This window comes from Marmota monax, unplaced genomic scaffold (assembly GCF_021218885.2).
Source record: "Marmota monax isolate L192 unplaced genomic scaffold, Marmota_monax_Labrador192_F-V1.1 WCK01_AAM20220418_F8-fsc00108, whole genome shotgun sequence".
Taxonomy (NCBI): domain Eukaryota; kingdom Metazoa; phylum Chordata; class Mammalia; order Rodentia; family Sciuridae; genus Marmota; species Marmota monax.
Genome location: NW_026694593.1, coordinates 4,633,794 through 4,648,921, shown reverse-complemented (window position 1 = coordinate 4,648,921; position 15,128 = coordinate 4,633,794). Strand labels below are relative to the sequence as shown.

At 42.9% G+C, this 15,128-nt stretch overlaps 1 protein-coding gene across 2 annotated transcripts; it reads right to left on the bottom strand.

Annotated features, from left to right (window-relative positions):
- Window positions 1-2,219: 2,219 nt before the first annotated feature.
- Window positions 2,220-14,702, bottom strand: Tdrkh (tudor and KH domain containing). 2 transcript variants are annotated; one of them, XM_046421489.2, is made up of 14 exons: window positions 14,587-14,702; window positions 8,895-9,043; window positions 8,011-8,117; window positions 7,208-7,397; window positions 6,386-6,525; window positions 5,950-6,271; window positions 4,556-4,716; window positions 4,228-4,400; window positions 3,954-4,018; window positions 3,545-3,696; window positions 3,213-3,314; window positions 2,833-2,929; window positions 2,574-2,665; window positions 2,220-2,386 (listed from the first exon to the last, which is right to left on the bottom strand). In XM_046421489.2, exons 2-13 carry the CDS (start codon window positions 9,016-9,018, stop codon window positions 2,613-2,615), a joined length of 1,686 nt encoding a protein of 561 aa, XP_046277445.1. In that variant the 5' UTR covers window positions 9,019-9,043; window positions 14,587-14,702; the 3' UTR covers window positions 2,220-2,386; window positions 2,574-2,612. The 2 variants fall into 2 exon arrangements, with proteins under 2 accessions (XP_046277445.1, XP_058427953.1); XM_058571970.1 differs by having other exon boundaries at window positions 2,574-2,662.
- Between the last annotated feature and the right edge of the window lie 426 nt (window positions 14,703-15,128).

Below are 15,128 nucleotides of genomic sequence, written 5' to 3'. Positions count from 1 at the left end.
CCAATTGTGGGGGAAATTGAAAAGGTACATGGACCCTCCTGGCTTTGGCCCACTTTATTAATTTTAAATTCTGTGAAGGAGATTCTAAGATTTTCAAAACTGAAGATCAAAGGGTTAACCCAGAATGGCTTTGTCCCAGGGGAAGATGGATAATAAGGTAAGAGGCAGCAGAGAAGAGGGCCCTCCAGACAGCACATACTGGGTTATACTGCAGGGGTGATAAGGAACCCAGAGGAAGGGGGATGTAAACTAACAAGACATAAAGGCCTCATTAAAGGAACAGATTTTTATACACAGTAATGAACTGCAGATAAAAAGACTACTGATTTGGAGACTACTGATTTCCCAAAGCAGAAAGTCTTATGAATAATTTGTTAGGGACCTCTATTCATGAAAGACCCTCAGGAAGTGAGGAAACTGGACTCACTGGCCTCATGATCCCCTTAAAAGGTAGCTCCAGCAAGGGCACGGTGGCACACGCCTGTAATCCTAGCAGCTCAGAAGGCTGAGGCAGGAGGAAGGAGGCTGGGAGTTAAAAGCCAGCCTCAGCAACAGTGAGGCTCTACAGTGAGACCCTGTTTCTAAATAGAAAATAGGTCTGGGGATATGGCTTAGTGGTTTAGGGCTCCCGAGTTCAATCTCTGCTACCCCCCCTGCCCCTCTGCCCCCCACCCCCAACAAAAAGGTAGCTCCAATTCTAGAGCTGAGCACACTTCAGAGTTCACTGCAATCAGCGCTGAAATATCCAATCAACAGAAACCTTCCTGGATTCCTCCAAGACTAAGATCTATTCAAAGCTGTTCCTTTACTGGAGCCTTTCTGCTAATTGCTACTGAGTTTTCTAAAAAAAAAAAAATTGAAAATTATGGTTGTGAGAATATAGTTGCCAAGCAGCATGCAGACAAATCTAACATTCCTATATTTTAAAAAGGGCCTGCCTAAGGCATTCTTATATACCATTTTTTTTTTTTCCAGTTTGCCTTGTCCTCAAAGAAAACAGGTTCATTTCATTGCCCATTATTTTGTTACCCAGATTACACACACACACTCTCCACACTCACCCCCACACAAATTTGGTACTGGGGGTTAAACCCTGGGGTGCTTTACCACTGAGCTACATCCCTGGGGTGCTTTACTACTGAGCTACATCCCAAGCCTTGTTTGAAGCAAGTTGCTCAGGGTCTAAGTTGCTGAGGCTGAACCTGCAATCCTCTTGCCTTAGCCTTCCAAATCACTGGGATTACAGACATGTGCCATCACACTCGGCTACATTTACATTTTTAAGTATCTTCACGGTTCTCACTGAAACCTCACAGTACCGTCAGAAACGGATATGTGCTAATGAGGAAAAAGGATACCTAAAGTCTAAAGTTTATAATGGAGACCTATTCTTGGAATCCAGGATTCTAGTTCCAATAGTTTAGGAGGGGTTCTTACTTACATAGCCTAAACCTAAATTGGTCTGGTTTTTAATGAATGATTGGTTAGTTCTGAAGTAACATTAGGGAAAGAATATGAATTATATATGGGAGGGTGTTTCCCAGGCTGAAAAATAACACAGTCGCAGAAAAAAGGAGCACTTTTTTCCATAGATGGTCCCCTTGATGTGAAGTGGTTGAAAATTCTCACCAGATTTAGACTCAGAAGATATTTTACCTACAGGTCTGCTTCCACTTTGTGATTTAATGAGCATTTGGCTTCTGGATAATTTTTTTGAGAACTTTATTAAGCAAAGACTCCCTCCAAATGATTTAAACAGAACTATACATGTGTGTTTTCTCTCAAGGTGTGTATATACACATACAAGTACTATACTAGCAATTTAGAGTATTTCCTGAGTCACATTTCTCCTTTTCTACTTGTATTTTAACTAAAGTTCACAAAGAAATAGCTGGAGCTTGTTCCCAAAACCTGTCTCCAACAACACTCAGCAATTGAGTCTGAGAGGTGGCATTCTCTTCCCACCTCCTGAAGATTTTTTTAATACATTTAGGCTGATTTTTGCCTTTGCCTTCTGATTTCAACTACAGTCTTCGAGTTCCCTGTTCAAACACTTCCCTTAACCAGTCACCTTTTGAGGCGAGTCATAAGTCTCCAGAATCATTTCTAATGACCAAACTCTGGCTGTTTCCCAGCTGAAAAAGAACACAGTCTAGCAGTGATGTGCATTACGACTGGCAGAGGACACAACATCCAAACACTGAAAGATAGGGGAGGGATGGAGAAGGAGGTGAGGTGGGTGATGTCTTCCTCTCCTCCACACTCTTTCTGGTAATTCAATGGAAGGAGAAAATGGATCTGGTCCACAGCAAGCCACACTGTGTAATAAAGGACTGTATGGATCTCTTAGACTCTTCTCTCCAGGCACCAAATCATGTGCCTAATCCTGCCAAAGACACAAACACACAGACAAAAAGCTTGAAAGGGCTCAACCTGAGAGCAAATTGAGCTGCAGGAAAGCAACTGAGGAGAAATATATAAAGGTAGGGCATAAGGAAGCGGGAATAAAGCAAGGCCCCTACTGTCACCTCATTACTTCCCTGTTGCTATAGATAGATGATAGCTCCACTCACACAGCAAAGCAGATGGCTGAGCCACTGGAAGCCCAGACTTCAGAGTAAGTAGTCATCTTCAAGGTTATCATCACCAGACATAGAGGCAGCTTCTAATGAGCAGAAATGAGAAAGTTAGACCTTGCGCTACTCTAATAGGCACTCCAGGCCCAGGAGAAAAATGGGTTCTTGGTGCTCAATGACCTAAGAACCTAGCTTTAATTTAACCTCACTAGTCTGGAGAGCCAAAGGTGCTCCAGGTGGGCAATGCTGTTTGTACCTGATAAGCTGAGGCAGGACAGGGTATGTGCCATCTCTCCAGGGCTTTTTTTGGATTCAGTGAGCATGCTGGCAAGAGAGGCATCTGTTTCTGTGGCCTGAGGACATGAAAACAAGAGAAGGAAGAACATCTTGGTGGGTGGGAAAGGAGAGACTATCTTATCATTTTGTTCATAAAATCTGGTTAAGACAGTTGAGTTTGGCTTCCAAGAGGAATACAATGCCTCCTTTGATCAACATTTTCCAAGTAGTTTGGAAAATGAAGTAATCTAAAGGTTCCCAGGGGCAGCACAAGCTTCAGTTCACTGAAAGTTTACAAAATGTCATAACTAGAATGTTTTTCCAGAAGAGCACCCTAAATGACTACAATGGCTTACTTACCCCATCCTTTAACATGTCAGGGACAGCTCTGTTTTCTTCCACATCTTCAGGAAGCTCAACTGCATATCCTTTACGAACTAATTCTAGCCCGATATCAAGTTTCTAAGAGAAAAAGTGAAAAAGAATAATGACCTTTCTGTAAGAAAGGGCAAATCTGAGGAAACAGGACAGAAGAGCTGGGATTGATACTTTAGATCTTCTTTTGATGGGATGGTGAATAAGATCTAACAAAGTAGGAGTAATATCAGGTAAGGGTTTCTGGGAAAGAAAGAATAAATGACGTTATGAAAACCCACAAGAAAATGTAAATATTACATGAATTCCAGTCTTACCTTCCCATTGCTTGTGTCATATAAATAGATCTTTGGCCAAGTTGAGATCCCAGTCTGGACATAGCTAGAGATTTTGGCCACCAGGGGTTTCCAATCAGCACAGTGAGTCAGTCTGTCAAACTCATCCAAAGCTTCCTCTTCCCACTCTTCACCTGGTAGGAAATTTTAAATAGGGGTGCCTTGGGAGGGGTCAGTGCTGTCAGGGTGGGGATTATACCCTGGAGGGAAGTTGAAACCACCCCTCTCTATCCAGGAAGGCATTTATGTTCTCTGGGGAGTTCAGGTCTGATAGCTGAGCAAGTTTCTGGCTGTTGTTTTCTTGAGTTAGTAGGGAAAAGGCACCTCCTGTGTTCTATATGAATGTTATTCAACTTGAAGGCAAGGTCAATAGGTGGCGTGACTGATTTACCTGAGGGGGCAATCCGTGCCAGACTACATTCTATTGCTTGAAATGGAAGGCTTAGGAAGTCACTCCTAAAATGAAAGAAATCCAACTTAGAATGCAAAGGCTAGAAAGGACACCTCATATTCCTTGCTTTTTACACAAAACCAACTAATCTAGAGCCAGAAGTTACTCACTTGTTCTCTATAAACAGGTTCCCTTCTGAACTGCCCTGGTGATGAGTGCCAACAACTCACCACTCGATGACCATAGCTGACTCCACCCTGGCCTCCACACTGACCTGAGAGCCCTGAGGTCCTTCAATGGGCAATCTCCATTATCTCCAAAGTCAACAAAGTAGAGGTCCAAGTTCCCATTCTCCAAGGTGCCAAGGATCCTGGCTCGATACCAGGAACCATTTGTAGATAAAGGTGCTGCTACAATATCTCCTACATGCACAGTCAAGTCTTCAGGCTACATATGGGGATGAAGAGTTAGCAGGAGGGAGAGTTAAAAAGTGGTAGATAATAAACGGAATACCAGAAAGAACAATGTTGCCCCAGAGAAAGAGAATATGAGACAATGAAAAAGTCATACCCCAGTACTGTCCTGTTCCTATGGAAACTTACCAGACTATTCTCATAGTGCTGGGTCATCTCACTCACAAGCTTATCTAGTTGCAGGCTGCGGGAGCCAATAATTTGGATCCAGAAGTGGTTAGGATGTTCGGAAGCAGAGACGTAGACTTCCAGGTACTCATCAGCATGAAAACTGAAGTCGGGACTGGGGACTAAACACAGTGATAAGGACTGTGAATATATCAGAATCATCTCTGGTTCAAAGAGGGGAATGTATCAGGAGAATGAGATATACCAATTCCAAAAGGCTGTTAACCATTTTAAAAATGGTTGGAGGAACGATGGATGACTCAACCGAGAATGTCTTAAGTACTTAGCTGTTTTCTGTAACTTTTTATGTAAGTAAATAAGTTTACATTCTTTGTCACACATTCAAATCAGTCACCAATTATAATAGAGGTAACTCTTCTATCTGCTAGCTGCAGGAGGATCAGGTACATGGACAGCTATTCTGCTAGTTCCAGATCCCATTCTGGATTATCATTGTGGCCTTGGACAAGCCAAGGAGCCTCTTTTTTTGGGGGGGGGGGGGTACTGGGGATTGAACTCAGGGGTGCTTAACCACCAAGTCACATTCCTAGCCCTTTTTTGTATGTTATTTAGAGATGGGATCTCGCTGAGTTGCTTAGGGCCTTGCTAAATTGCTGAGGCTGGCTTTGGACTTGCAATCCTCCTGCCTCAGCCTCCTGAGTCACTGGGATTACAGGTGTGCGCCACCACACCCAGCTCCAAGGAGCCTCTTTTTTTTTTTTTTTTTTTTTTAAGAGAGAGAGAGATGGAGGGAGGGAGGGAGGGAGAGAAAGAGAATTTTTTTATATATATTTTTATTTTTTAGTTTTCGGCGGACACAACATCTTTCTTTGTATGTGGTGCTGAGGATCGGGCCACACGCATGCCAGGAGAGCGCGCTACTGCTTGAGCCACATCCCCAAGCCCTCCAAGGAGCCTCTTGAGGGTCCTCGTCTTTCTTGCCCATGTCAGCACCTTTGCATAGAAGAGAAAGCTCATAGCCTTTTTCTTCTTGAAGAGTGATGGTTTTTAGAACCATCAATGAGACATGCAATAAAAAGAAAAATCAGGTTGAGGACTTATACTCATTTAAAAAGTATGTCTGGTGAAAGACTATAATGTAAATTCAATTATTTGATGTACTGTTCACAGACTAGTTTGCTGTGTTAGCATATTCCTATCTCATTTGCCTTCACCAGCTGGCTCATATTCAGAAAAAATATTATTAATGTTTAGTATTAAGTAAAATAGTACATTAATCTATGATGACAGACTTATAAATACAGTCACAAAAATAGTTTTTTTTAATTGCTTCCTATTTTGGGTCAGTTAAGCCAGTATTCCCATCCTTCATATGTTCCCTCTTTGTTACATACTTTCAAACATGGACATCTCAGGACTGGTCTGGTCTCCAGACTTCTGAAAGCTGTCACCATTAGGTTTCTCCTTGGAACCATTTTTTGGGCCTATAATAGCCATGTCACCACTTCCTTTGCGGGGAGAAGCTGCCAGGGGTGCAGCTTGCCCCATGCTAGAACCGCTGTTTTTCCATAAAGTTGGTTCTCCAGCTCCACCTGGCTCTGTCACTTCCTCTCTTCTCACACTGATTGGCTGCTTGCGTGGGACTCTGGTTTCTGCAGAATTGGCAATTCTCTTCCGAAGTTCTTCATCTTCTGAAACTTTTTCCAGTATCAAATGCTGTGGAAAATAAAAGAAGGGATAGTATCTATGCAGCCAGATGTTGATCCAGAAAGGAATTTATAATGGGTTCTTCACACTCTTAGGAATGATCCAAGTCTGTCAACTACTTGCCTTGGCTGCTGCCACTTCCTTCTGTGTTCCTGAGATTTTTATAAGTCTTGATAATAGTAATGTGCCCTCTGATTCTTTGTCACAGGTAATTTTGGCTCCAGATGCCTTACAGATAGAACGAATTGTCTCGCCGCCTCTCCCTACATTGAACAATACACAAAAATGTGTCTGACCTTAACTATTAGAGAAATCAACATTTTATACATACTATCAGAAGGGAGTCAATTCTCATTTCCAAACTGAACAGAATGCAAGGCGTTGCACAGCAATCATGAGCTATTCAAGACATTACTGTAGGAAAGAGTATACAGGACTCTGATTTACCCATTTTACTTAAACTCCATACTTTGGGTAGGCTAACTTCATGTCATTTTCATTTTTTGGCTACTCAGCAAGGCTATACAAACTTTACATTCCCATCTCCTAAGATACACACTACATGGTATAAGAACCCTGAAATGAGGGCAAGAACTTCTTTCTCAAACAGCAGCATTAAGGAATGATCCAGGGGAAGCATAAAAGGTGCCAGATACAGCACGGTTCGGAATGACTTGGGATAATGTGATAACTAAAGGTTTTATCATGAGATGACTGCATTTACCAGAATGTTCTGGAACCTATAGACATATTCTGATCATATCACTTCTTAAAGTAATGGGTTTTGTTTCTGTAAGAAAGTAAAGCTCTGGATTCAATTTCCATTCCCCCCCACCCCCACAGTAAGGTGAAGGGGGAGTAGGCCAGGAGAATCCTTGGGAAGATGTAAAAGAAAGGCAAAAGTAAAGAATAAAGGAAACAGCACAGGAAGCTGTCTAGTGGTACCTATGATTCTGCCCACAGATCTCTGGGGGACTGAGAGCTGTTCAGACACTGGGGTATTCTCTGTCAGGATCTGGTGGATTGCTGCTTTGGCCTTGCACACCTGAACAGGAAAACCACTGATAAGCAGCACTCGCTCATCGCCTACATCCTCTGTGTCCACATCAATCCGTGCACCTGTCTGTTTCCGCAGCTGCAAAGGAAAGGAGACATGGCAGTGTATTCTGGAAGAGCCCCCAGTGGGGCCCAGCTAATGATACTCTAAACAAACCCTGGAGGTAGATAGAGTTGATAAAACCATCAGTTATTCAGAAATGCTATAATCAGTCTTCATTTACTTCTGCTTAAGGAAGGAGATTAATGACCAAGGTAATTACAAATAGCAGTTAATTCAAAACCATTTCTATGTTTATAATCCATCCCTCACCAGTTTTATCTTGATTAGAGAATTAAAGATTTTGTTTTCTTGACATTTTAACTGAACAATGGAGGATGATAAGAAAAACCAGGCAATTCTATATTTACTGCCAATTAATGAGCAAGTTCATTAATTCCATAACAGAAAAGACTGGTTCAACCTATACCAAGCTGAGAATCATCCAATTAAAAACTTCTATTTCAAGCTAAATCATCTATTCTCTAGGAAGGAAAACAGCATAGTTAAAATTTTTCTGTAATTTATCCAGAGCTTTACTTTCTTACAGAAAGTAAGTGTGCGATTTGTGATATAGGGTGAGAGGAAGGAATGAGAAGTCAATAAATAGACACAATATCTGGGAAAGCTGTTTGCCTGCTCAAACACTTGCCTGTTTAATATTGGCTCCTTGCCGACCAATGATGAGCTTCACAGCCTCTTGGGGAACTCGCATCTCTATCTCGATGTCGTCCTCCCCAACAAATGTCAGCCGCTCTTCTGCACAGATCATGGCTCATTAGATCAGACTTAAATACACAAGAAACTACCACCATCCCTTCTCAATCTGGTTGTCAGAGACATTGATCAAGAGGTAAAACTGTGAATGTCAACCATAATGACAAACAAAAGCAGCATTTGAGTGAGAATTAGAAGTTCCTAAAAGAACAGAGATGGGGCTTAGGGTGTTGTTCAGTGGTAGAGTACATGCTTAGTATTCGTGAGGCTGAGTTCAACCCCCAGCAACCCCACCCCACATGGCCCTTTCTCTTGGATACCAGGCTAACACCAGGAAATGCTAATATGGGGATGCCAACATGGGAAAAGCAGACTATGAAAAGGTGTTCTAGGTTTTGGGCAAACTACTTCTAGGACAAGACTCCTGGAGAACAATGAAGGCCAGAAGTTGTCTAAGCCATCTAAGACTCAAAACTTCTCCCGACTTATTTGTACATTAGTTATTTCTCTAGGTCTAGCCTGTGACAAATCTACCTTCTTCTAATAACTAATTAAAAGGAACATAGAAATATTTTTAAAAACCCCCATGTCACATTGATTTTGTGAAAGGATCAATGGAGTTATAAGTTATTTCACAGACTAGCTTCACATTAAGAACATAGAACAGAAGAAATCAAATATTTTCAAACTCCTCACAGAAAGTCAATTATATCTCACCAAACAATACATGGTATGGCAAGGAGATAGTTTCATTTCAACTTAACAAGGCAGGAACATGGTTGGAGTATTTTCACAGGCACAATTGTAGGGTTCACATACCTCTGCTTTCCCTGTATCTGCGGTATAGGATATAGGCAACTGTTGCACTGGCTGGAATCCCAAGGCCCAGGGCTATTTTCTGAATAGTGGACATGCTTGTCCAAGAAGTCCGTTCAGTGGACATTTTCTGCTATACTCTGACTTACATCCTGAAATAAGCAAACCAAGGAAAAAGCTTTCATCAGTTTGCTAGGATGGCTGGCATAGGGACATGAGAACACACTGTTATTGAAAACAATTTTACTAATTTCCCATTTCAAGAGCTTCAGAAATCTCAAAATCTATTTCATGAAAAAGATCTCAGGGTATTAAAAAAGTTAGTGAAGAGGGGCCAGGGTTGTGATTCAGCGGTAGAGCGCTTGCCTAGCATGTGTGATTCTCAGCACCACATATAAATAAATAAAATAAAGGGCCATTGATAACTAAAAAATATTTTTAAAAAAGTTAGCAAAGGGGGATATATATAACTGTTTCACTTTTTTCCCCCAAGGAGAAAATTATATTAATTAGTTTTAGAAGCCAAATGATCAAATAAAATATTTTTAAAAAATACTTAAATTTCATATCAAACTATTTAAAACTCCTTATCTATGTCCTGGACCTTTTACAGAAGATGTTATCTCTACAAGGAGTGCCATTCCAGACTTAGTACAATCTTGTAAATATAGACTTGGTTTACCATCTCTGCTTCCGGTTTCTATTTAATCCTCAAAAAACAGTGAAAGGGAGTTCTGCTCTACTCCTTCACCAGACCTAACTTCCCAGGTCATCAACCTAGAGAACATGTATGCAGCCTTGTCTTACCCTACTGCAGCAGGAGGAAAGCAGCCATTCCCCCCGACAAAAATCTTTCTTTGGTTTCTGTGTCCTCTTTCTCTTGGTTTCTCCTCCTGTTTTCCCTGTCAGATCCTTCAGAGTCTGGGGACTTCTCTTCCTGTGCCTTCTATCCATTGCTAATGGCACTCTGCTCTTTGGGCAATTTCACCCACACCTGCAGCTTCCATTACTACCTGTATGCTAATGTTTCCAGCAACATAGCACTGGCCTGATTCAGAAGCACATCAAATCTCATTGAGACTCACTGGCCTTGTTGCTATTAATCTGACACTGTTTATTCGTTTTGCTGTCAAGCAAATCTTAACATTTCCCTTGCTATAATTCCGTATTGTTACATACATTTAGGTTCTCCCAATGATTTTGCACCTTCTCTTCTCAAACCTCTAGCATCTCCTCCATTCTTTCAAATGATGTTCTTGCTCCCTATCTGAGAAGGCAGAGCCTTCAGAGAAAATATCCACAAGCTTCCCCACATTTACCTGTCTCCACCTTCGCTTGCTTTTGTGTGTGTGTGGGTGTGTGTGTGTGTGTGTGTGTGCGTGAGGTGTGGGGGATTGAACCCAGGGCCTTGTGCATGCAAGGCAAGCACTCTACCAACTGAGCTACGTCCCTAGCCCTCCACCTTCACTTGTGCCTGAATACTTGACCTTTTCACCTGTGACCATGAATGAACTGTCTTATTCCTATAGCTAAATTCTGTCATATTCGTGTTGCTCCACCAGGTCTTCTTCCTTTGTTGTTAATGTCCTTCCCTCTATTGGATTTTTCCATCAGACAAACATCCTCTCTTCTTAAAGAAAATCTATCTTTATTCTGCTTATTTCTCCAACTACATCCCATTTCCCTGCTTACTTTCACATGAAGACTCTAGAATGCCAAATACACAGTCCTCAAATTTTCTTCATCTATTCTACCTACTTGTCAAGGTCACCATTGATTTTGCATTTCTAAATCTAAAGATCAATTCTTAGTTCTCAATTTACATGACTTTGCCACAGTATCTGGCATAGCCTGTGATATCCTCTTCTCTAAAATACCTTTGCCTGGCCTCCCCAGCAGCACATCTTCCTGCCTTTATTTCCCTCTTCCTTTATTTTATACCAGGGATTGAACCCAAGGGTATCAACCACTGAGTCACATTCCCAGTCCTTTTTATTTTTTATTTTGAGACAGGGTCTTGCTAAATTGCTTAGGACTTCACTAAATTGCTGAGGCTATTTTGAACTTTTGATCCTCCTGCCTCAGTCTCCCAAATCAATGGGATTACAGGCATGTACCACCACACCCCAGCCTCTCTTCCTTTTTTGACTGATTTGTTTCAGTTGCTGGTTCCTTCTCATTCCTTGTAACTTCCAAACACTAGATATCCCATGGGTCTGTCCTTTGTTCTCTGTTCTGTTTCACTTCCTGAGTGGTCTCATCAAGTCTCATTCATGGTCTGGCTTTAAATCCCATCTATATGCTGCCAATTCCCAAATTCATGATCTAGTTTAGGACCTTTCTCCTATGATCCAGGGTTTGTATATCCAACTGCCTATTAATAACATCTCCTTTTGATATCTAGTCCTAAAAATACTCTAATTCAGGACTCTGGAATAAAACTAGTTCTAAAAGTGCATTCCCTGAAAGCCTGTGAGGAGGAGCCAAGAGGGAAGGAGACCCAGCATGAAAAGATCACTTCTAGGAACAAATCCAGGTAAGGAGATTTGAGGTGGTTTTCTCATTACCACTCAAACAGACCACCAGAATTTGCATCTGGTGTGTTGGGGATGTAGCTCAACGGTAGAGCTCCTGTTAGCATGCACAAAGCTCAGAGCTCAAGCCCCAGAACTTGCCCCACCCCATCTGCATCTAAGTCAGGCTGCTTTACCAACTAGAACAGAATAAAATTCTTCAGAGGTATCAGAAGTTTGCCATTAATTTTCTAGGCAGTAGTTTTAATTTAATCTACCCTCATGCCTAGACTCATAGCCTGAAGAAAAAAAAATCAAAACCTTCTTTTATTGTCTTGGTGAAAAAATTTTATCAAGTATCTTGTCTCTTTGGGACAATCAGTTGCTCTATAGGTTTAGCAAATCACTTTTAGAGACTGGAGCATCAACCTGAGGGAATACTGATCCTTTCACTCTGCTTTTTTAGGGAAAGGATAGAAGGGTTGAGTTTAAAGTGGGCTGTTTTCATTTATGAGGTACTTTCCCCAAATCACTGAATAAAAATCAGTTTCTCCCTCTTTTATTAAACAGCCTGAAAGGTTGCATGATACCAAGTAAACACCTCTGTATACACCAGAGGAAAGGAAACAAATTTGGTTTCATAAGGTTTTGTTTTGGGTAGCAGGGATTGAACCCCAGGGGTTCAACCACTGAGCCATATCCCCAGCCCAGCCCATTTTTTATTTTGAGAAAGGGTCTCACTAAGTTGCTGAGGCTGGCTTTGAACTTATGATCCTCCTGCCTCAATCTCCCAAACCGCTGGGATTACAGGTGTGTGCTACCACGCCCATCTTTTTCTGCTTAATTTTTGAATACATAACTTTCAAAGTATATTTTCCTATACTAATAAATAATCTATTCTTTTTTAAATTTTTAGTTATACATGATAGTAGGATGTATTTTAGCAGAATATACACACACAGAGTATAACTATTCTATTTAGGTTCCCACTCTTGTGGTCATACATGATGTGGAGTTACCCTGGTTGTGTATACAAATACAAGGATAGGAAAGTTTTGACCAATTAATTCTACTGTCTTTCCTATTCCCCTTTGTCTAACCCAATGGACTTCTAGTCTCCCTCTCCCCACCTTCCCTTGTTGTGGGTTGGCATCCACAAATCAGAAATAATCTATTCTTTATCTCTAGGAACGATTTTACTTTTTTTTCCCTCTCCTAGTTACTTCATATATTTATTCATATGGTCTCCAAAGTGCAAAGCTTGTCTTCGTTATTAATGTGCGTTGGTTTTATACTGCTAGTTGAACATGCTAGGGATAGAGGATGAATAAGAATTCCTGCTCTGAGATAGTCACACTTTAGTAGGAGATAAACATCTACTAGACAGTGCAAAAAAATAAATTATTGGCCAATGCAACAGCAGGGAGGAGCTAAAAGGTTTGTCTTAGACGGGACACAGTTGAAAATCATTTAAAATAGAAGTCATTTATCATCTGCCAATTTATTCAAACCAACGAAAACCGAGTATCCAATATGAGTTTGGCTTGGGAGATACAACAGTCAAGAGCTGCTTCCATGGAGCTTCTCGTCTGGCAGAGGTCTTGACAGGAGTATGAAGGTGTTAAAAGGTTTTGGAAAACCAAAAATAAACCTACCCCTGTGCTCTTGAATGCTCTCGGCCTTTAACACCACCTTTCTGGCCATAATTCATGCTTATGGGGCACAGAAATCAGAATTTCAGAACTGGGGGACCGCAGAGACTATTTTCTTCATTAACGATGTTACAACTGGGGCAACTGAGGCTCAGGGATATAAAAGGATTTCACTGAGGTTACAAGGCTGATTAGTCATTTCTATACAATACAAGGTTGAGGGAAATAATTCTGTTTTGAAGGCTAATTATAATCCTACCTCTGTATGGAAGCCAGAAGCACTATAGTTTTTCAGTTCTGAAACTACCAAAATCAAGACCAAGGATATCTGATATTTGGCTGGCTCAGTAGCCAAACTCCCTCAATCATGACCACCTATTCGAGGTTGGGCTTCATTGATGGGAACTTTCACAGAATCCCAAACATCCCTTCATAACATACACCTTGCTTGTAATTTTTGATTAATGGCTACGTCTGTTGTAAGAATGAACTGAAAGCAGCAAAAGTAGGTTCAGGGAGACCAGACTACTCCAGGTGTCAATGATGGAGAGAGAAGAGATAGTAGTGGATAATTTTTTTGTGATACTGGAATTGAACCTAAAGTTTCATGCATGCTTGTCAAATGCTCTACTACTGAACTGCTTCCCCCGACCTTTTAAAATTTTGAGACAAGTCTTCCTAAGTTGCCCAGGCTGGCCTGGAACTTGTAGTCCTCCTACCTGAGACTCCCAAGTTGCTGGGCTTACAGGCATGCATCGCTTTCATCAGCAGAGATAGTTTTAGTAAGTAGAACACTCGAGACCTAGCCACTGATTTATGGAAAGGCAGAGGGGAGAGCCAAGGAGCTGGCCATCAGGTTTTGGATGGCACACCTGCCATTTGATCGTGTTGGAAATAGAGACTATTGATTCGGTGGCGGAGTCTGTGTCACAAGAAAATGAATATCCACGACAACGATAAACTTGTCGGTGGACTTCTATTTGAACCAAAAGCTAAATCTCACCAACCCCTCTTCGGAGATTACAAATGAATGTGTTCACTGTGCTGTCAGCTCCTGTCTCCAGGGATGTGTTAATGAAGCCGAGTCAGCCACACCCACAAGGATTCTCCGTTAAGAAACAAAGAGGAATATTGGGGAAACCCACCAAAAGCCCGGCGCATTACTGTGTCAATTAAGAGTGGTTATCTCATTAGAGAGAACTTCGGAAACAGGTGGGGGAACCAAAGCAGCTCCTCCGCCGACGGCACTTCCAGTCCCACCGAGACCCGGCTCGACAATGCACACCCTCGCCCGAGTCCGCGGGACCCGAGAGGTCTCCTGGAGCCGATCCGAGGTCCCCGAGGTAGAGCTGCCGCCAAGCAGCGCCCCACAGCCCGGGGCTGACACTCGCCCCGGGGCCTCACACCCCCTCTTGCCCGGGACGCGGGGACACCCCCCTTCCCTCGACCCCACATTCCTGCCTTCCAGTTGCCAGAGCTGTTCACAGCCCGGCGTCTCCCAACACTCCCGCTCTCGAGCCCCGCCTTTACCGCTCCTCCAAGTCGGCTCTCGAACGCTCAGCCTCGCGCCTCACCCTGGCCACCGCCTCCTCCCACACGCACCGCGGCTAGAGCCCGGCTGGCGGGGCTTCAGTCACGACTTCCCACCCCCGCAGCCCGCCTGCACCAATCAGCGCCCCGCTCTCTGCCTCATCGTCCCCGCTGCAACCAATCCTTCCGCCGCCTGCCGTGAGCGACGTGCGGCGGCCCGCTGATGTCCAATTACCCGGATGTACTCCAAAGCCGGCCCACCCCGTCAGCCAATAGGATCCCGGAGAGGCAGGTGTGGTTCATGGAGATCGCACCTGAAGAGAATTAGGCAGCCAATTAGAAGCTTCACGGAGGCCTCCCGGTCCATCTCCGAGCCAATTGCCGGGGAGGCTTCCGCCTCCTAAGCCTTGCGGAAAAAATCAGCGCTCCGGCGGCTGGGACCCAGGTGTGAGGGCGTCGAAGGCCTTCCCCGCGTCACGGTGCTCCCAGGAGGGTGTCTTGGGCAGAGTTGGTGCCACTGCACACCCACTGGCCGCCGGGGA